At 59.0% G+C, this 20,690-nt stretch overlaps 2 protein-coding genes across 4 annotated transcripts; both read left to right on the plus strand.

The window, feature by feature from the left end:
* Positions 1–224: 224 nt before the first annotated feature.
* TYMP (thymidine phosphorylase) lies at positions 225–15,793 on the plus strand. 3 transcript variants are annotated; one of them, XM_048836919.2, is made up of 10 exons: positions 225–240; positions 9,374–9,526; positions 10,338–10,540; positions 10,921–11,019; positions 11,448–11,577; positions 12,143–12,261; positions 12,780–12,942; positions 14,033–14,263; positions 14,584–14,724; positions 15,446–15,793. In XM_048836919.2, exons 2-10 carry the CDS (start codon positions 9,385–9,387, stop codon positions 15,658–15,660), a joined length of 1,443 nt encoding a protein of 480 aa, XP_048692876.2. In that variant the 5' UTR covers positions 225–240; positions 9,374–9,384; the 3' UTR covers positions 15,661–15,793. The 3 variants fall into 3 exon arrangements, with proteins under 3 accessions (XP_048692876.2, XP_074980703.1, XP_048692875.2); XM_048836918.2 differs by lacking the exon at positions 225–240 and having other exon boundaries at positions 9,105–9,526; XM_075124602.1 differs by lacking the exons at positions 225–240; positions 12,143–12,261; positions 15,446–15,793 and having other exon boundaries at positions 9,103–9,526; positions 14,584–14,717.
* Positions 15,794–16,956: 1,163 nt separating this feature from the next.
* SCO2 (synthesis of cytochrome C oxidase 2) lies at positions 16,957–18,914 on the plus strand. Its single transcript, XM_048836923.2, has 2 exons — positions 16,957–17,066; positions 17,868–18,914. Exon 2 carries the CDS (start codon positions 17,879–17,881, stop codon positions 18,866–18,868), a length of 990 nt encoding a protein of 329 aa, XP_048692880.2. The 5' UTR covers positions 16,957–17,066; positions 17,868–17,878; the 3' UTR covers positions 18,869–18,914.
* The last annotated feature ends 1,776 nt before the right edge of the window (positions 18,915–20,690 follow it).

Genomic DNA, 20,690 nt, shown 5'->3' on the forward strand with positions numbered 1-20,690 from the left:
TTGTATTATAATACTTTAGTAAAAATGATTGGTTCAGGTACAGATAAGCAGGACCTACGTTTAACTATATAAACTGAGGTCCAAAAGGAAGTTCTTTGGAACCTTACTACTGGACACAGCCCAAGATCAAACCTTCCAGAACTCAATACTCTGCACCATCATTCCGTGCAGAAGCCAGAACCCCAGACAATCCTATCCTGACTGGCCATCAGGAGAAGTTAGTCTGCCGTATCGGGAGTGGTAAGCATTGTGTGCTTAGTGAACTTTGTTGATTAATTGTTAATAAATACAAGTTAAGGATATTATTGGGTAAAGGGTCTTTCACTGGGAAAAGGTCCCACAACCCAGGGCTTGTCAGACTTTTGTACTTGTGACCCCTTTCACATAACAAGCCTCTGAGTGCGACCCCCCTTATACATTAAAATCACTTTTTTATATATTTAACACCATTATAAATGCTGGAGGCAAAGTGGGGTTTGGGGTGGAGGCTGACAGCTCACGACCCCCCGTGTAATAATCTTGTGACCCCCTGAGGGGTCCCGACCCCCAGTTTGAGAACCCCTGCACCAAGCCATAGAGAGACATTGAACCGTAGGCCCAGGGAGGGTAGCGATTGGGAGCCCTAAATTGTGAAGGTAACGCCAACATTCAGAGTTTTAACTGCTAAATTGTTTTTTCCAATATTTTTATTTTCTTTTTGTGATGCTGGCAGGCCAAGGGCCAGTGCATGCTAAGATCCCCATGTCTCACCTGGATACTAGCAGATACATAGCTGGAGTCAATCTGACTCACCTGTGGATTAATATTAATAAAATAGGTATTACAATTATAAGAAAATGTTTAGCAGTTAGACTCTATTGAATGCTTGTGAGCCGCTGCCTGCATTAATCTAACTTGTAATAACTCGTATATCTGGACGTGACATATCTTGACTTTAGCAAAGCTTTTGACACGGTCTCCCACGGTATTCTTGCCAACAAGTTTAAAAAGTATGGATTGGATGAATGGACTATAAGGTGGATAGAAAGCTGGCTAGATTGCCGGGCCGTAATGATCAACGGCTCAATGTCTAGTTGGCAGCCGGTATCAAGTGGAGTGCCCCAGGGGTTGGTCTTGGGGCCGGTTTTGTTCAATATCTTCATAAATGATCTGGATGATGGGATGGGTTGCACCCTCAGCAAGTTTGCAGATGACATTAAGCTGCGGGGAGAGGTAGATACACTGGAAGGTAGGGATAGGGTCCAGAGTGACCTAGACAAATTGGAAGATTGGGCCAAAAGAAATCTGATGAGGTTCAATAAGGACAAGTGCAGAGTCCTGCACTTAGGACAGAAGAATCCCATGCACTGCTACAGGCTGGGGACTGACTAGCTAAGCAGCAGTTCTGCAGAAAAGGACCTGGGGATTACAGTGGACGAGAAACTGGATATGAGTCAGCAGTGTGCCCTTGTTGCCAAGAAGGCTAATGGCATATTGGGCTGCATTAGTAGGAGCATTGCCAGCAGATCAAGGGAACTGATTATTCCACTCTATTCGGCATTGGTGAGGCCACATCTGGAGTATTGCATCCAGTTTTGGGCCCGCCGCCCACTACAGAAATGATGTGGACAAACAGGAGACAGTCCAGTGGAAGACAACAAAAATGATCAGGGGGCTGGGGCACATGACTTACGAGGAGAGGCCGAGGGAACTAGGCTTGTTTAGTCTGCAGAAGAGAAGAGTGAGGGGGGATTGACAGCAACCATCAACTACCTGAAGGGGGGTTCCAAAGAGGATGGAGCTCAGCTGTTCTCAGTGGTGGCAGATGACAGAACAAGGAGTAATGGTCTCAAGTTGCAGTGGGGAAGGTCTAGGTTGGATATTAGGAAACACTATTTCACTAGGAGGGTGGTGAAGCACTGGAATGGGTTCCCTAGGGAGGTGGTGGAATCTCCATCCTTAAAGGTTTTTAAGGTCAGGCTTGACAAAGCCCTGGCTGGGATGATTTAGTTGGGGATTGGGTCCTGCTTTGAGCAGGGGTTGGACTAGATGACCTCCTGAGGTCTCTTCCAAACCTGATACTCTATGATTCTATGATTCTATAATCTGTGTTCCGTATTCGAATGTAATATCTGAGCGGGTGGAGGGTGAGCCTCTGTGACTGTATGAATTACCATTCAGGAAAGGGAACTGTGAAGAGCTACAGAAATTGCTACGCCCCTCCTGAAGGAGGAGACCCATCGATACAAGACCGGCTCAGTTTGGATTTTACAACTGGAAACTCCCCTGGATTGAGAAACCATCTGCATCAAACAGGACTAAAGACTCTTATTGTTCTGCTCTCCTCCCACTGAAGATAAATCAGGCAAGGGGACTCATCCCAGCAGCTGAGTTTGCAGCTCAGAGCACAGGGAAGGAGGGAGATAAAAACCTCAAGCCAAAGGAACTAGGTATCTCTATGCTGCTTGGATTCAGGGGCTGAGGGGGGAGAGGTGTTTCTAGGCATAAGCAAGAGGTCCCCAGCTACTTAGCCTGGGTTAGCCCTAAAGGACAAATAGAGTTTGCTGATTATTGAAGCCTATATTACCTTTGGAAACCTATGGGTGTAACTCACTGATGTGTCTATGGGCTTCTCTTCATGTATAGACCTGCAGCTTTAGTGAAGATGCTATAGTATTACACTTCTCCCATCGGCGTAGTTAAATCACCTCCCTGAGAGGCGGTAGCTATGCCAACAGGAGAAGCTCTCCCATCGCCTAGTGCTGTCTACAGTGTGGGTTAGGTCGGTGTAACTGCATCGCTCAGGGGTCTCGATATTTCACTCCCCTGAGCGATGTAGTTAGACCCATATACGTTTATAATGTAGACCTGGCCTATGCTTGCTCGCTTTAACCTTGTAAATAACTCTCTGGTTATTTTGCCTGGTCCTTTGGGATTAGGAATAACGGGAATATTGCTGCGGTTCTTGATGTAAGGGGTGATCACAGAGATTCACTCACCTGGGTGACAAGACAGACAAGTGTGTCCAAGAGGTCGGTCTGTGATTTTGTGTTAAAGCTGATAAAGTGCCTGCAAAGTTGCCACTTGGAGCAGTTGGTTGGTGAAAATCTCAGGGCTTGGCTACACTTGCAAGTTAGAGCACATTAAAGCAGCTCCAGGCACCCTAACTCACTACCCGTTCACACTGGCAAGGCACTTAGAGCACCGGAACTCTGCTGCTAGAGCGCTCCTGGTAATCCACCTCCACAAGAAGCATAACGCTGGGTGCGCCTCAGCTGAAATGCCCCGGCGTCAGTGTGAACAAGGTGCTGCATTACTGCACTCTGATTGGCCTCCGGAAAAGTCCCCTAATCCCCTGAAGTCAAGTGGCCACCCTTGTCATTGTTTTGAACTCAGCTGTAGGAATGGGGATATGCCCTTTCAAAGCTCCGTTTCGGACAGCCGGCTGCTTATCTGCTCCGGGACAAAGCAACCATTAGTGTGATATGTTGCTGCTGTGAGTGTGTGAGAGAAAGTCAGGTGGGAGGGGGGTCTGCTGCTGTTTGAACTTACAAGACGGCATGCTGACATGCTCTCAGCCCCCCAAAAACCCACTCTCTCTCCCCCCACATACACACAACACACTCCCTGTCACATCCCCCCCCCACCTCCATTTGAAAAGCATGTTGCAGCCACTTGCATGCTGGGATAGCTACCACAATGCACTGCGCTCTGTGGCATTGCAAGAGCTGCTAATGTGGTCACACCAGTGCCCTTGAAGCTGTCAGTGTGGACACACTGCAGCGCTTTCCCTACTGCGCTCTCCAAGGGCTGGTTTAACTCAAAGCGCTCTACATCTGCAAGTGTAGCCATGCCCTCAGTTTCAAATTAACAACCAACTTAGGGTTTGTGCCCTGGTTTTGAACAATCTGCCCTGAGGTTAGTACTCACACTCTTGCATCACCGTTGGGAGTGCCACAACTTTTATAGGCCTTTTTATCAGGGACTAAATCCTTTGACTTCCCTGAACTGAAGAAAGTGCATGGGAGTCTCAGGCTGGCTCACAAACACGTGACAGCCTGTTTGCATTTCCACTCCCTTTCTGGTTACTAAATTAGCTCTGTTGTTTTGGAGATATAAAGCATTCATTCACAATGACCTTTTACCTTGTGTACATAAAGGAGTTCACTACAGCAAAAGGCTAAAATGCCCACATAAAATAACAGAGTAGCATACTTGAGGGTGAACCATTTAAATAGGTGAAATCTCAAAAATAACAGAATGAAAAATATGTCAGGGCATTGCAGAGCCAAGCAGAATCAAAAAAGAATATGATTCAAATATTAACTCAGAGTGCACTTCAAAATTTCAGTGCACAAGCCGCTACGATCACTTCAGAATACGTGGTGCAGAACGTAGGTTTTTTGCCACAGCTTTAATTACCATGAGCTGAATCTACCTCTAATCAACAAGCCTGGGCACATTAGCTTATCCATCATGGGTTGACCCAAGGCAGCTCTCTCAAGATCAGTCCAGAGTCAACACTCGCCTCCTGTCAGGGTGATCAATTTAATATTTATCCCAACACCATGTTACTTAGCTGAGATTAGATTTGACGTTTAGAACACAGATACCCAAACAATATATACTGTTATATTTTACAACATTTTAGCCATAGCATGCTTGCAGCTATCAATACTGCATTTATGGTAACTTACCCCAACATCTTAACAATTCCTATACGTTATTGCAGTCTTACTGGTTAGTTACCAACTTCCAAAAAAAACCAAAACTCCCTCTAACTTGCGCAACTTGCAGTGTACCTGCCCTTTCGTGGTTACTATAGCAAAGCTTACAACCCAATTATTTCTATTCTCCTACTTCCTATTATTATTTCTATAAGCACGCTTGGCAGATGAATTATATTTTACGAAAACTACAGATCCTCCCTGATCACTTCAGGGGTCAGTGTGATGGGGCGTCCATACCACACAGGACTGGAAATTTGTAAGGTGGCCAGATAGGCCTATTAACCCCACTGGCTGCACCTGGAGCAAGAGCCAGGGAGTGGGAATGAATTGCAAGCAGGTTCAGCTGGGCAGGACTAGGCAGGGCCTATAAATCCAGGAAGTTGGCAACAAACAGGGGTAGCTGCTGGGAAAGGGCAGCCACTCCCTGTGAAGAGGGAGAGGGGTTGGGAGTGGTTCACCCAGAGTAAGGAGGGAAACCAGAAGTTGTAGGAAGCAGGCCAGGAAAGGTGCAGTGAGGGCTGGGAGAATGAAGCCCAGAACTGCTGGCCTGAGGGTCCCTGGACTGGAACCGGGAGAGAGGGCAAGCCCAGGTTCCCCTGCCAGCTGCTGAGGGAGTGGCACCTGAGGAGTGAATGGGAAGACTACCTAGGACTGCTGAAGGAAAGACTTTGATACACCCCAGAAAGGGGGACTGGCGAATGACCAGGCTGGAGGGCGGAGTCACAAAGAGGACGCTGCAGGTCCTGAGATGAGAGAATTGCTGCAGACCTGGGAGAGAGACAGTGTGACGGCATGCGAGCACGGGAATTATAGAATCATAGAATATAAGGGTTGGAAGGGACCCCAGAAGGTCATCTAGTCCAACCCCCTGCTCGAAGCAGGACCAATTCCCAATTAAATCATCCCAGCCAGGGCTTTGTCAAGCCTGACCTTAAAAACCTCCAAGGAAGGAGATTCTACCACCTCCCTAGGTAATGCATTCCAGTGTTTCACCACCCTCTTAGTGAAAAAGTTTTTCCTAATATCCAATCTAAACCTCCCCCACTGCAACTTGAGACCATTACTCCTCGTTCTGTCATCTGCTACCATTGAGAACAGTCTAGAGCCATCCTCTTTGGAACCCCCTTTCAGGTAGTTGAAAGCAGCTATCAAATCCCCCCTCATTCTTCTCTTCTGCAGGCTAAACAATCCCAGTTCCCTCAGCCTCTCCTCATAACTCATGTGTTCCAGACCCCTAATCATTTTTGTTGCCCTTCGCTGGACTCTCTCCAATTTATCCACATCCTTCTTGTAGTGTGGGGCCCAAAACTGAACACAGCACTCCAGATGAGGCCTCACCAATGTCGAATAGAGGGGAACGATCACATCCCTCGATCTGCTCGCTATGCCCCTACTTATACATCCCAAAATGCCATTGGCCTTCTTGGCAACAAGGGCACACTGCTGACTCATATCCAGCTTCTCGTCCACTGTCACCCCTAGGTCCTTTTCCGCAGAACTGCTGCCTAGACATTCGGTCCCTAGTCTGTAGCTGTGCATTGGGTTCTTCCATCCTAAGTGCAGGACCCTGCACTTATCCTTATTGAACCTCATCAGATTTCTTTTGGCCCAATCCTCCAATTTGTCTAGGTCCTTCTGTATTCTATCCCTCCCCTCCAGCGTATCTACCACTCCTCCCAGTTTAGTATCATCCGCAAATTTGCTGAGAGTGCAATCCACACCATCCTCCAGATCATTTATGAAGATATTGAACAAAACCGGCCCCAGGACCGACCCTTGGGGCACTCCACTTGATACCGGCTGCCAACTAGACATGGAGCCATTGATAACTACCTGTTGAGCCCGACAATCTAGCCAGCTTTCTACCCACCTTATAGTGCATTCATCCAGCCCATACTTCCTTAACTTGCTGACAAGAAAACTGTGGGAGATCGTGTCAAAAGCTTTGCTAAAGTCAAGAAACAATACATCCACTGCTTTCCCTTCATCCACAGAACCAGTAATCTCATCATAAAAGTCGATTAGATTAGTCAGGCATGACCTTCCCTTGGTGAATCCATGCTGGCTGTTCCTGATCACTTTCCTCTCATGCAAGTGCTTCAGGATTGATTCTTTGAGGACCTGCTCCATGATTTTTCCAGGGACTGAGGTGAGGCTGACTGGCCTGTAGTTCCCAGGATCCTCCTTCTTCCCTTTTTTGAAAGATTGGCACTACATTAGCCTTTTTCCAGTCATCCGGGACTTCCCCCGTTCGCCACGAGTTTTCAAAGATAATGGCCAATGGGAAGGGGCGTCGACCTTGAGAGCTAATCCCCAGCGTGACCAGGAGGGGGCACCAGACAAGCGGCAAGGGGAGCACCCCTTGACAATCAACACCAGCAACAACAGCTGCCAATCAGAACTGGGCCGAGTCCCGCTGCCCAGCAACGCACAGACCAGCCCTTCCAGGCCCTGGAGCTCCCTCCCGCCGAGCAGCAAACGCTTTGTTCTCCAGGAGCCGTAATGAGCTCCAGGTGGCAAACTGAGATGACGACCGGGTGGAACATCCCTGACTGGCAGCTGCACAGCACAGAACTCGAACGGGCTGACTCCATGGGCGCCGAACAGGCAACCCACCCAAGCCCACAGGAAGCCCATGACACTTGGCCAACCTCTAAGGCTTTGCCTAAACAGAGGATTTGCTTCAGTTGCTGCCATGGAGACAGCTCCGCCCTCTCACCCAGGCAGAGCTCACTCCTGCTTGACACCGAGGTCAACTGCAGGTTGCTGCAGAGCAGCTGCACAGATGGCCGGCCCTGAGCGTGTGCAATGTGACTGAAGGAAACGCAAAGCGAAGCCAATGCCAGCCCAGCCCAGCCCAAAAGCCACCATGCAGACGCTGCCCCTGGTGGCTGGGTACAATAAACCCACATGCACACATCTAATAACCACACTCGCAGTAAGTTATGGCATCCGCCACTCTCAACAGGAGCCCGGCTCAGCTGGACGTCATAAAATCATAGAGTATCCGGGTTGGAAGGGACCTCAGGAGGTATCTAGTCCAACCCCCTGCTCAAAGCAGGACCAATCCCCAACTAAATCATCCCAGCCAGGGCTTGGTCAAGCCTGACCTTAAACACCTGTAAGGAAGGAGATTCCACCACCTCCCTAGGTAACGCATTCCAGTGCCTCACCACCCTCCTAGTGAAATCGTGTTTCCTGATATCCAACCTAGACCTCCCCCACTGCAACTTGAGACTGTTACTTTCCTCCCCACATCACCTCCCCACGGCCGAGCCAGTACGAGCCACGCTGAGCTGGGCTTGGATTTAATCTTGGCCGACTCTGTGCAACCCCAGCCCGCAATTTGTGTCTTCCCTGAGTCCTCCCTCTGGTCCCGTCCCCGTGCGACGGGCCCCTGTGTCTAGAGCTCAGGAAGGGTGGTCTCCTTTTGCAGGCACTGAACAGGGACTCTGAAGATCTAAGCTGACTCCCCGCAGACTCCTTGTGTGACCCTGGCCACGTCCTTGTGTCTCCCGGTGCCTCAGTTCCCCTCTGTAACATGGGGACCACAGCACTGCCTTCCCTCACTGGAGAGTTGGGGCCACAAATCCAGTAACAAGGGTGAGGAGCTCAGAACTATGGCTGGGTCATATAAGTACCTGGAGAGAGATGGAAGGTCCGCAGCTGATTACAGAGAGCCTAGGCGGGTGGATTTCTGGCCCAGTCCGCATTGGCTGATGGCATTAAGCTATTACTGTCCTTGCATACCCTCAATAGAGCCGTGACCTCATTGAGGGCAGGAGCTGCCCAAATGGGCCTCACAAGGCCGATTTAGGTCACCTGACCAGCCTCACAAGGCCAATTTAGGTCACCTGACCAGCCAGAGAGAGAGAAAAAAATTACTTCTAACATACCCTTGGACTTCAGACACTGGGCAGCCCACCTGTCCCCATGCCCCGCAAACAAGGACAGCTCCCTGGCTTGCCAGCATCCTCTGGGAAGAGAGCCAGGAAACTGGATTTAATGAATGGGGATTTCACAGGCACCTGTCCCCCTGAACAGTACCCACACCCCAGCTGAGAGGGGAGAGGGCCCAGTGCCTGGCGCTGCCGGGGAACTCTGGCCCAGGGCATCAGGGCAAACCGCACCTCTGAGGGAGAGAGGCCTGGGTCTTCTGAGTGCCCTGAGATTTGAACCATGGTTGCAGGGGGCCCTGGGGGTTCACCCCAGGGAGGGTTCACCGGGCTAGGGTCACCTTAAACCCGGCCAGACGGCTGATCTCGGGGCTGGATCAGGACGTCCAACTCCCCCCCGGCCGGGTGTCCCCAGGGTGACTCTAACTAAGCCCCGATTGGCTGAGCCACATGGGAGTTTCCCAACACACCTCTCCCGGCCCGAGACGGCCCGGGGCAGCGGGGCCCCTTCAGCCAGGACTGGTCCCGGGAGAGGGGCGCGGTCGGGGCAGAGCCAGCGGCTTCCCCGGGGGCTGGGCCAGGAGCTGCCCGGGGCAGGGACGCCTGGAGACCGGCCCCGGGCCAGTGTTCGCCCCATGTCCCAGCGAGGGGGCTCCCGGCCGGGACCCGAGTCCCCGCCTGGGGTCTCTCCGCTGAGCGCCCCGCGGGACCGGGCAGCGCCCTCCGCAGCCCCCGCCTGCCGCCCATGCCCCGGCCCTGTCCCCGCAGCGCCCGGCCCCATGGACCGGCCCGGCCCGGGCTCGGGCAGCAGCTTCCCGGCGCTGATCCGCAAGAAGCGGGACGGGGAGACGCTGCGGGATGAGGAGATTCGCCACTTCGTCCGGGCCGTGACCCGCGGGGGGCTCCAAGAGGGGCAGATGGGTGAGATGGGCCGGGCACCCCCAGAGCCGACCCGGGGACCTCGGCGGGGGCGGGCGCGAGGGTCCCGGGGGGGTGGTCCCAGGGGGGTACTTCCTGGGGAGATGGGGAGCCCAGGGGGCAGGGGGGTCCGGGGGCGATGGGGAACAGGGGTTAGGTCCTGGGGGGATGGAGGACCCAGGGGGAAGGCAGGTCCTGGGGGTGGGGGATGCAGGGGGCAGGTGGATTCTGGAGAGATGGGGATTAGGTCCTGGGGGGATGAGGAACAGAGCAGGCAGGCAAGTCCAGAGGGGAGGGAGACAGGGGTTAGGTCTTGAGGGTATGGGGGACCCAGGGGGCACGCGGGTCCTTGGAGGGATGGGGAACAGGAGTTAGGTCCTGGGGGTGGGGGATGCAGGGAGCAGGTGGGTCCTGGAGAGATGGGGATTAGGTCTTGGGGGGACAGGGGACACAGGGGGCAGGCAGGTCCCTGGCAGGATGGGGACCAGGGGTCTCTGCTCTGAGCTGAGAAATGGGCTCCCAGACTGAGTTGGACGTGGATCCTAGGGGAGCCCCGTCTGCTTTGGCCCCGACGCAGCGATGGGCTGGTTCTGCCCAGGACAGGAGGCCCTAAAATGCCTGGAGTTAATTGCTCCCCTGGGTGGACTCCCGCCCATCCCCTCCTCTCCCCACAACACACCCCAGCCTGCCCATTCCCAGACCTGTGCGACCCTGGACCATCACACCCTGCCCAGTTCCCATCAGTGCAGGTACTGCGCATCCCCCCGAGCTCTGCCTCCAACCCCCGGTACTCAGCCCTGGCTCTGTCCCCCAGGGGCCATGCTGATGGCCATCCGGCTGCGGGGCATGGATCCGGACGAGACGCTGACTCTGACCCGGGAGATGGTGGTGTCGGGAAGGGTCCTGGAGTGGCCTGACAGCTGGCAGAGGCTCCTGGTTGACAAACACTCCACAGGGGGCGTGGGAGACAAGGTCAGCCTGCCCCTGGCCCCGGCCCTGGCTGCCTGCGGCTGCAAGGTGAGTGCCAGGGCCCAGCAGCCTCTGCTCCCTGCGCAGAGGCCCGAGTGGGGCCCAGGGGTTCATGGCAACCCCACGCGCCTGCCCGGGTCCCCATAGCCATGCCTAGAAGGGTGGAGTTGAAGATGGGTGTGCTAGGAACCCGGAGAGGCCTGTGTCTCTCAGCAGGTGGGGCTGGCAGCGTGATAGTGGGTACACCCAGGTGCCCTGCTGCTGGCCTGGGTCTGCCATTGTACAACTGCCAGCAGAGATGGGTGCCCTGGCAGAGCCTCTGCCCGGTGTGCGTTCCCTTTGGCACCAAGGAAAGGGGCTCATCCCTCCCCATCTCTCCTGCCCGGCTGCCTCTCACCAGGGCCTGTGGCTTTTTCCTCCCCTGCCAGGTGCCCATGATCAGTGGCCGGGGTCTGGGCCATACCGGGGGCACGCTGGACAAGCTGGAGTCCGTGCCAGGGTTCAACATCTCTCAGAGCTCCGAGCAGGTGAGGGGGCCGCGGCAGGGGCTGAGTCCGTGCCAGGGGAGGGAGACCCGAGGGCCTGCCTGGTATTGTGCTGCCCCCAATCCGGTGCCCCGTGCCTCTGGGACAATGGGAGGGGGCACAGAGCAAGCATCCATAGGGGCTCAGCCCATGAAAGGGGTGTCTGATGGAGGCAGGGGGAGACCTGAGCCGGGGGAGAGCCAGTCAGTGCCTTGGTGCTCCCCTCATCCAGGCTTCTCACTGAGCCCCTCAGACAGCTGGGCATCCTGCGCCCAGTGCCTCTGCCCATCACCAGGGGCAGGCATCTGGGCTCTGCCCACCTCCTGGCACTTGGCTGTTGCCCAGAAAGGGCCCTGCTGGGGTAACTGGCCGCACCTGGCTTTGGGGGGTGCATGGGGTCACACACTGACAGCCCCTCCCCACTGCTGCAGATGAGGAGCATCCTGGAATGTGTGGGGTGCTGCATTGTGGGGCAAAGCGAGGATCTGGTCCCAGCAGACAAGGTGCTCTACGGCCTGCGGGACGTCACGGCCACCATCGACAGCCTGCCCCTCATCACAGGTACCACAGCAACTGCCCCCACCCTGACGCCTGGCTGCCTCCCCCGGGGCCTTTGCAGGGGGCAGAGGAAAGTGGGGTGGCACTGATGGGGCAGGCGTCCCTGGAATCTACACTGTGGCTGCCCCCTTGGGGTGGCAGAGCCCGCAAGGCGCAGTGGGAGCCAGCGCTCTTCACCCAGTCAGCGATGTCTGAGATCCAGGGGGGACTGGGAATGGTGAGGACCGTGGGGGGCCCAGGAGGCTGCCCGTTGGGCTGGGAGACCCACGTTCAGAGAGAAGAGAGCTGACCTCTCACCCCAAAGTCCAGCCCCCACCAGCCCTGGTGTGAACTCCTTCCCCTTGGGCTGGCTCAGAGCAAAGAGCTCACCCCTTGTGCCGTGCATGGCGTCACTGCCCAGCAGCGGGTCGGCCAGGGGACTCGCAGGAGGGGAGACGGTCGGTGGGAGCCAGAGAGCAGAAATCAAGGCAGGGCATGGCAGCAGTCCCCGGGGCAGCAGCGCCCTGCCCCAGCAATGGAGGTGCCCAGGCCTCCCCATCTCTGAGCCGGCCTCCCCCTGACTCTGCAGCTTCCATTCTGAGCAAGAAGGCAGCAGAGAAGGTCTCGGCCCTGGTGCTGGACGTGAAGTTTGGCAGCGCTGCCCTCTACACCAGCCTGGAGAGCGCCCGGACCCTGGCCCAGAGCCTGGTGAACACCCAGACCCGCCAACCCTGGGACAGGGGGCACAGCCATCCCCACCCACCCCAGGAGCCCCGAGTGGCCTGACCTCCTCCCTACTCTGCTTGCAGGCGCCTCCTGTCCGCCCACAATCCCTATGCTGACTGGCCTCCCCGGCCCTCTCCCTATGGGGCTAGAGGCCTCCTACAGGTCCCTGACACCGGGAGCCGTGCCCCGTTCCCATACCTGTGCTCTGGCACAAAGGGAGCTGGGACGTGTCCGTCACTCCAAGACAACCCCCAGAGAAAGGTCTGTTCTTCCTGGGGAGCCGAGTCTGCCATGTGCAGCAGGACGGCAGGGTGAGGCCAGGCCAGGCAGGGCAGGAAGGGAGGGGTGCTGGGACCCTCAGCCAGCCACACGGTCTGCAGCCCCTGTGAGATGGTGATGCAGGGTGAGAGCTGCCCCCCGTCCCCTGGGGAGACGCCAGGCTCCTGTCCCCAGGCCCAGCTGTCCCAAACACTCTCGGCCCCTCCCTCCCATCCCTGCAGGTGTCGGTGGGCAGCCAGCTGGGGATCTGCACGGTGGCCATGCTCAGCAAGATGGATGGGCCTCTTGGGCAGCGCGTGGGCCACTCCCTGGAGGTGCTGGAGGCCCTGCAGTGCCTGGAGGGCCAGGGGCCGGCGGATCTGCACCAGCTGGTCACCACGCTAGGTGTGGGGAGCTCAGGAATTGCAGTGCTGGGGGAGACGACAGCTGCCCGAGGGTTAATGCCATGAACATGGGCGGCAGGTGACCCGGGGGCTTTGGGAGGCTAGCTCTTAGCTGGACCGCCCCATCTGCCCAGGGGCCCCATACCTCCCACCCTCCTTCCCCCACCGGAGCCCAGACCCCCCCCACCAGCCCCGGGCCACCCGAATACTCCCCACTCCCCTCAGCCCTGAATCCCCAGGCAGGTAAGCAGCTGAGCGCGGCCCCCAGCACGGCAGGCAGTGCAGCTCCAGCCCCCGAAGGCCAGGCAGGCGGGCAGCTCGAGCCCTGGCTCCAGCCACCCAGAATCCCTGGCTGCAGGCTGGCCCCCACTAACCCCAACCCCAGCCGGGGCAAGGATGCCGGAGCCCTCCCAAAAGGTGGGGGTGAAAGCAGCCCCCTGCCTGCCCCCAGCTGCCTGCCCAGCTCTCCCCCAGCGCAGCTCTCCCCGACCCGGCTCCAGCTGGGGGGGCCCTTGGAGCCACAGCCCAGCCATGACAAGAGCCGGGCAGGCAATTGTGGGGAGCCTTGGCAGACCCTGTACCTGCCCGTAGTGCGGGGGGCCCAAGCAGCCCCAGGCCCATGCCCCTGCCCCCCCACATGCCCCACACCCAGGGCCGTGCGGCTCTTATCTGGGTCAGACTGCGGCTCCGAGGCCCCCCCACAGCCGGAGCCAGGTCAGTGAGACGCGCGGGCCGTGTGAGGAGCCGACGTGGAGGCGCTCGAGTGAACCTCCACACAAAGCGGCCACCTCCTAGCGCCAGCCCTTTGTCCCCTCCTGCCCCTGGCCAGGCTACAGTCATATCCCCCCGCACCCGTGAGGAGAAGTGGGGGGCGGAGGCCAGTAGCTGAGAGCGGCTATGGCCATTGGGCTCCCCGTCACAGCACGGTGACTGGGTGGAACGGGGCCCGTGGGCAAGCCTGGGGGCAGGGCGTGTCGGGGACGACGGGACGAGGAGCAGCACCTTGGGGCAGAGGGGCGGGAGGGGGCTGCGGGAGGGAGGGGGGTCTCCGTGGGTAGGAGCGAGACCCCAGCCCCTCTCTCCCTGCGCAGGGGGCTGTCTGCTATGGCAGTGCGGGGAGGCCGGCTCGGTGGGGCAGGGCGCTGCCCGCATCGCAGCCACGCTGGCGGATGGCTCGGCGCTGGGGAAGTTCCAGGCCATGCTGCAGGCCCAGGGAGTGGAGGCCGGCGTGGCCCGGGCCCTGTGCACAGGAACGGAGGAGCAGCGCTACCAGGTGCTCGGCAGGGCTCGGGCCCAGGAGGAGCTGCCCGCTGCCCAGGACGGTAAGCAGGGGCGGGCAACGAGGGTGGGGCAGCCCCAGCCTGCAGGAGGAGCTGCTCTCTGCCCCTCATCGCAATAGGAACCAAGGGAGCCGGTGCTGGGGAGAGGGGCCCAGGCTAGTGCCCCCTGCCCGGGCCCAGAGGGACACCCTTGGGCAAGAGGGGAGGGCAGGCCAGTGGGATAGGCAGCTTGTGCTGCCCCCCGCACCTCCATGTCCCCAGATTCCCGCCACCATCCCCACATCTGTGCTCCCTGTGACCCCGGCTCGCAGGCTGGTCTGGTGCCTCAGTAACTGCTGGCCCGTCTCCGCCCTTCTCCCCAGGCACAGTGCAGCGGGTCGAGGCCCTGCCCATCGCCCTGGTGCTGCATGAGCTGGGCGCCGGCCGCACCCAGAAGGGGCAGCCCATCAACCACCTTGTGGGGGCCGAGCTGCTGGTGACGGTGGGGCAGCGCGTGGCTAAAGGTAAGAGCCAAGCGCGCCCCGCCCAGGGCGCCAACATGCAGGGCTCTCCAACCACCCCCTGCTCTGCGCTGCCTGCCCTGGGGTCTGCTGCTGGGGCCAGACAAGGGGGCAGAGTCCGGCCAGGACTTCTGTCTATCTTAGGGTTTTATTCCGCTGCCCATTCCCATGGTATCTGACCTGCTCTGGGGCACCCATCCCGAGCTGCGCCCAAGTGCCCTTTGCCTGGCAGTTATTCTGCAGCTGGCAATGCCAGTTCAGTAGTCCAGAGCCTGGGGGCTCACTTGGGTTCCCTTTGCCTGGGTGTAGGTGGCACTTCTGGACTGAGGGCCCCTGGGCTGGAGACTGGCTTGAGGAGGGGAGAGACACCCGGGCACTACCCCCTACCAAACTGCAAACGGGGTAACTGGCTGGGATTAGAGCAGGTGGAGGGAGTGGTAGGGACTCGTGAGGAGGGGTGCCCACTTGGAGAGCCCCAGCCCATGACTTCTGAGACCCCAAGAAGACCTGGGACGCGCCTGCCTCCCCTCCCTTGGGTTAGGAACCAGTTGGTTCTACTTTGGGTCCTGTTTTGATCCCATCTCTGCCCAGGAAACGAGGCCCTTGCTGCCCATCCCAGCCCCGGCAGGTGCACCCCAAGAGCCCCGCTCCCTCCCAGTGCTGTCCTTCCCCACGCCCAGCAGGGGGTGACAAGTGTCTCAGCCCCTGCCCCCCATCTCTGTAGGTTCACCCTGGATCCGGATTCACTACGACACCCCGGAGCTCAGCAACGATCAGAGACAGACCCTGCAGGAGGCGCTGGTCCTGGCAGGCTCGGAGCCCTTCCTGCCCAGCTGCAAGGTCGCAGAGGTTGTCCTGCCACAGGGCAGCCGGACACTGGAGGAGCTGACAGAGGAGCAGGGCTTGGGGAGCAGCCAGGAACTGCTCTGCTCCGCCTGAAGGGAGGGATCCCCAGCCGCTGCCCCCATGGACCCTCTGACTCCTGGACAGTGCAACTCGCCACCACCCTTCAGCCCCACGGCCAGCCCCTGCCAGCATTAACGACTGGGCAATAAAGCGTCTTGCTCTGCTACCCCCTAGTGGCCATTTGTGGTAACAGCCTGTCCCTCCCCCTCTGCTGCACTGCAGCCAGATGGTTTGGGCTGGGCCAGACACTTGGCTCTAGGGGTGCTGCCGCCTAGAACGACCCAGCCCGCCCGTCCTGTCACTGGCACCCTCGGGTGTCTGCCTTGCCACCACGATTCAGGCAGGCCGCTCACGTCAGGCTGCCGCAAGCTGCTGTTCTGCCCTCGCCCCCCGTGGGGACAAAGCGACTCCATTCGACACCTTCCTCGACCGCGGGCGGCCTGCACTGGGGTGTTCAACGGGCCACTCCTGGCAAGGGCCCACCCCAGGTCTCTCGACGTGCATGCAGCCCTCCCACTAGGGGTCACGTGCTGGGGCTGGATCGGGCACCCCCAAGTTTGGGGGAGCCATGGGGGGGCATCCCCAGCCAGGGCTGCCCCCCATGCCCAACAAAGCCCCCTGGCTGGGGAGGGGCTCTGCAGGGGCATGGGAGACACGCCCAGCAGGGAGCTCTGCAGGAGGGGGGTGTGGGGGACACCCCCAGATGGGGGTGCTGTGCGGGAAGGGGGCACCAATTGGGGGGTTCTGTTGGGGGAGGGTGGAACCCCCAATCTGGGGGCTCTGCAGGAGGGAGGGGACACCCCCAGATGGGGGTTCATAGAATCATAGAAGGTCAGGGTTGGAAGAGACCTTGGAAGGGACCTCAGGAGGTCATCTAATCTAACCCCCTGCTTGAAGCAGGACCAATCCCCAGTTTTTGCCCCAGATCCTTAAATGGCCCCCTCAAGGTTTGAACTCGCAACCCTGGGTTTAGCAGGCCAATGCTCAAAGCACTGAGCTACCCCCCCCCCCGGGTTCTGCGGGGGGAGGGACACCCCTAGATGGGGGTTCTGTGTGGGGAGGGGGGAATTGGGGAGCACCGGGGGGGAGGGGGACACCCCCAGTACAGGGTTCTGTCGGGGGAGGGGGTCGAGCCCTCGCAGCCCCGCGCGCGCCCAGCGCTGTGCGGGCAGCGCCCCCTGCTGCCGGCAGCCGGGTATTACACATGAGCCGCGGAGCCCAGAGCGCAGGCGCAGCGTTAGCGTCCGGGCGGGGCCCGAGTGCCCGCGCTCTGAGAAGGGGAGGGGGCTGTACAACCACGCATGCGTTGGGCGGGGCCCTGGGTGCGCGTGTTGGCGTTGGGGGATTCGCCACGGCACTTCCTGGTTTGGGCGCGCCCCGCCCCGGCGCGCGCTCGGAGCGAATCTGCCGGTGGAGAGAGAGCACGGCGCTGCCGCCAGGTGGGAGGAGGGAGCTCGGCGCCGGGCTGGCGGGGGCTGCGGGTCGGGAGTGGGGGGCACCGGCAGAGCTGGGGGGGCTGGGCTAGCGGGGGGCTGCGGGTCGGGAGTGGGGGGCACCGGCAGAGCTGGGGGGGCCGGGCTAGCGGGGGGCTGCGGGTCGGGAGTGGGGGGCACTGGCAGGGCTGGGCTAGCGGGGGGCTGCGGGTCGGGAGTGGGGGGCACCGGCAGAGCTGGGGGGGCTGGGCTGGGCTAGCGGGGGGCTGCGGGTCGGGAGTGGGGGGCACTGGCAGAGCTGGGGGGGCCGGGCTAGCGGGGGGATGCGGGTCGGGAGTGGGGGGCACTGGCAGGGCTGGGCTGGCCGGGGGCTGCGGGTCGGGAGTGGGGGGCACCGGCAGAGCTGGGCTGGCGGGGGGCTGTGGGTCGGGAGCGAGGGGCACCGGCAGAGCTGGGGGAGTGTGGGGCTGGCGTACCAGGGGGCTGTGGGGCATCGGCAGCGCTGGGGGGAGCCCAGTGCTGCAGTGGGAGGGGCGTGGCTGGAAGGCTGGAGCCAGGTCTATCCGCACAGAGCCGAGGGAGGTGAGGGTCGCCCCATGGTCCAGGAGCCTCTAGCCTGAGCTCCAGCGTTACCAGGCTTCTGCTGCCATGCGGGTCTAAAGTCGGTTGTTTCTCCCATCTCTGTTCTGGCTTCCCACGATCTCCCCGGGCCTGGCCCGCAGGCCGCCCACAATTCCCGCAGTGCAGAATGCTACGGATGAGCCCAGCCCAAAACACTCGTTACTTGAGGCTTTTTCGTCCTTTCAGCTTTGCCCAGGATGTTTCAGACCCTCCCGCTCCGGAGCCGCTGGCCCTTTGCCCCATGTGGTGCCCAGCAGCTCAGCCTCCAGGGGAAATCCTGGGCTTTCCGGGAACGTGCCCAGAGACGCCCTCCAGCCGGCTGCGCCAGGTGGTTTGAATCGACAGCCCATAAAACAGTCTGGCCGTCACCCTGCTTAAAAGCCTGGGAAGTTGGCAGTAGCGGGTACACCAAGCCTGCAAGGTGGTTCCCAGGTGCAGCAGCAGGGACTCAGCAGCAAAGGTGGGCAGGTCAGACCCTTTCCTGGAACAGGGTCACCAGGAGACTGTTCGCCCAGGGGCCCCCGTCGACCGGCGGCTCCGCCACACGGATACAGCTGAGGACTCGGCTGCTCATCACCTGCCTCTTTGGGGGGGCAGTCCTGGGTGCGTGGCTCTACATCCGCTCTGAAAAGGAACGGCAGCAGAAGCTGCAGCGCATCCAGGAGCTGAAGAAGCTGGCCATCGGCCAGGGGGACTTCCACCTGGTGGACCACACCGGGCAGCCCCGCTCCAAGGCCGATTTCTTGGGGCAGTGGGTGCTGCTCTACTTCGGCTTCACCCACTGTCCAGACATCTGCCCCGAGGAGCTGGAGAAGATGAGCCAGGTGGTGCAGCTGCTGGACCAGGAGCCACAGCTGCCCCGGGTGCAGCCGGTCTTCATTACGGTGGACCCCGAACGGGACAATGTGGCCGCTGTGGCCAAGTACGTGAAGGAGTTCCACCCGCGCCTGCTGGGGCTGACTGGCAGCCCGGAGCACGTGCGGGAGGCTGGCAGGGCCTATCGTGTGTACTATAGCGCCGGGCCCAGGGACGAGGACAATGACTACATTGTTGACCACACGGTGATCATCTACCTGCTCAGCCCCGACGGGCTCTTCCTGGACTACTACAACCAGAGCAAGAGTGAGGCGCAGATCGTCCAGAGCATCAAGGGGCACATGGAGACCTACCAGACGCTCTTCAGCTGAGCACCACACGGCAATAAACGCCCTGCTTGCAGCTAGGGCAGAATGACGGGGCCTGATCTCCTTTCTGTAGCCCAGCACTGCTGCTCCATGCTGAGCGTTGTGAAACAGGCAGCAGGGAAGGGGCCTTCTGCAACTGCAGGGGCTCGGCTCCTCCAGGGCCCCTTCCCTTACAGCCACAGGGGCTCATCTCCTGTGCCAGGTGGGGAGGACCCCCTACAGCCGTAGGGGCTCGGTTCCTCCTGGGCCCAGTGGCCAGGATCCTTCCCCTACAGCCGCAGGGGCTTGTCTCCTCCTGGGCCAGGTGGGCAGGACACAGACAGACACACACACCCCTGCAGCCCCAGGACCCCCTCCCCTTACAGCCACAGGAGCTCCTCTCCTCCTGGGCCAGCTGGGCAGGATCCCCCTGGAGCTGCACAGTGAGTGCTGTTCTCAAAACTGGCTGGACCAGGCCTGTCACCATCAGACCCAGCTGCTGTTTTGCAGCTCCCAGCCCTGCTTGTGGTGCTATCATTAATCCTTAGCACAGGCAGAGCAGCCAAAATCCCTGAGCCTCCTAGAAAAGAGAACAGCGTGAGGGGCGCGGGAGCGGTTGTGGGTGATGGCGTGCTGGCAACAGCAGGGCAGCTGTCCTGTATGTTGTGGGTGTTGGCTTGATGCAGCACCATGTGCCGGAAGCCGCAGGCGGGATGGTGGAGGGAGGTGGAAGCTGCACTGAACCTAAGGATTATTCAAAGCCATGCTGGATGGATATTGGAGGGGGGGGTGTATTTCCCACCAAGTCTCCTGGGAGGAGCTGGCTGGTCTGTGGGGCTCAGCCCACCCTGGGGAGCCAGGTCTCCTGCTGTCGAATCCGCACCCTGCAGCTCTAATGCCACCCCTTAAAGGACTTTGCTCCTTCCACTAGGCCAGTTTGCAGCAGGTCCCCCCACCACCCCCAGGCAGGCAGGCTCAGGCAGCACGTTGTATTTATGGAGCCTGTGCGCTCATGTGGCGGGGAGAAGAGGCAGAGCAGCATGGGCCACACGCTCAGTCCATGCTGCGCCTGCCCCTACTTGGAACATTGGTTGCCCCATCTCAACAAAGCTCTTAGAGTGGGAAATGGTAGAGAGCAGAGCAACACAAATGGTTAGGGGGCTGGAACAGCTTCCATCTGAGGAGATTAGAAAGACGGACTGGTCAACTTGGAAAAGAGACAACTAAGGGGGTATATAATAGAGGCCTGTAAAATCATGGAGGATGTGGAGAAAGTGAACCAGGCAGTGTTGTTTACCCCTTCACACAGCACATGGTCCAGGGGTCACCCAATTACATTAACAGGCAGCAGGGTTAAAACAAACAAAGGGAAGTATTTCTTCACACAATGCCCAGGCCCCCTTGGAATGCATTGCCAGGGGATGCTGTGACAGCTGAAAGTAGAACTGAGTTTCACAAAGAATTAAGTAAATTCCTGGAGGACAGCTCAGCAGTGGTTATTAGCCAAGCTGGTCAGGGACAGCCCCATGCTCTGGGTGGCCCTTACCTCTGACTGTCAAAAGCTGGGACAGGACAGGGTCTGGATCACACGATAAATGGCCCTGTTCCGTTCATCCCCTCAGAAGCCTCTGGCACTGTCAAGATGACAGGACGTTGGGCCGGCTGGCCAGGGGGTCTGATCCCATTCTTATGGCTGCCACAAGGGTTGTGGAGCAGGGGCTGCCCATGCTGGCAGCTGAGGAAGGAATCACTCCAGGCAGAGCCATGTTTTTCTTTAACAGTTACATGCTGGGGGACTGGGGGGAGGGAATAGGAAGGATAAGACAGGATCCTCCACACCCAGCCT

Source organism: Caretta caretta, chromosome 1 (genome assembly GCF_965140235.1).
Source record: "Caretta caretta isolate rCarCar2 chromosome 1, rCarCar1.hap1, whole genome shotgun sequence".
In the NCBI taxonomy this organism is placed as follows: domain Eukaryota; kingdom Metazoa; phylum Chordata; order Testudines; family Cheloniidae; genus Caretta; species Caretta caretta.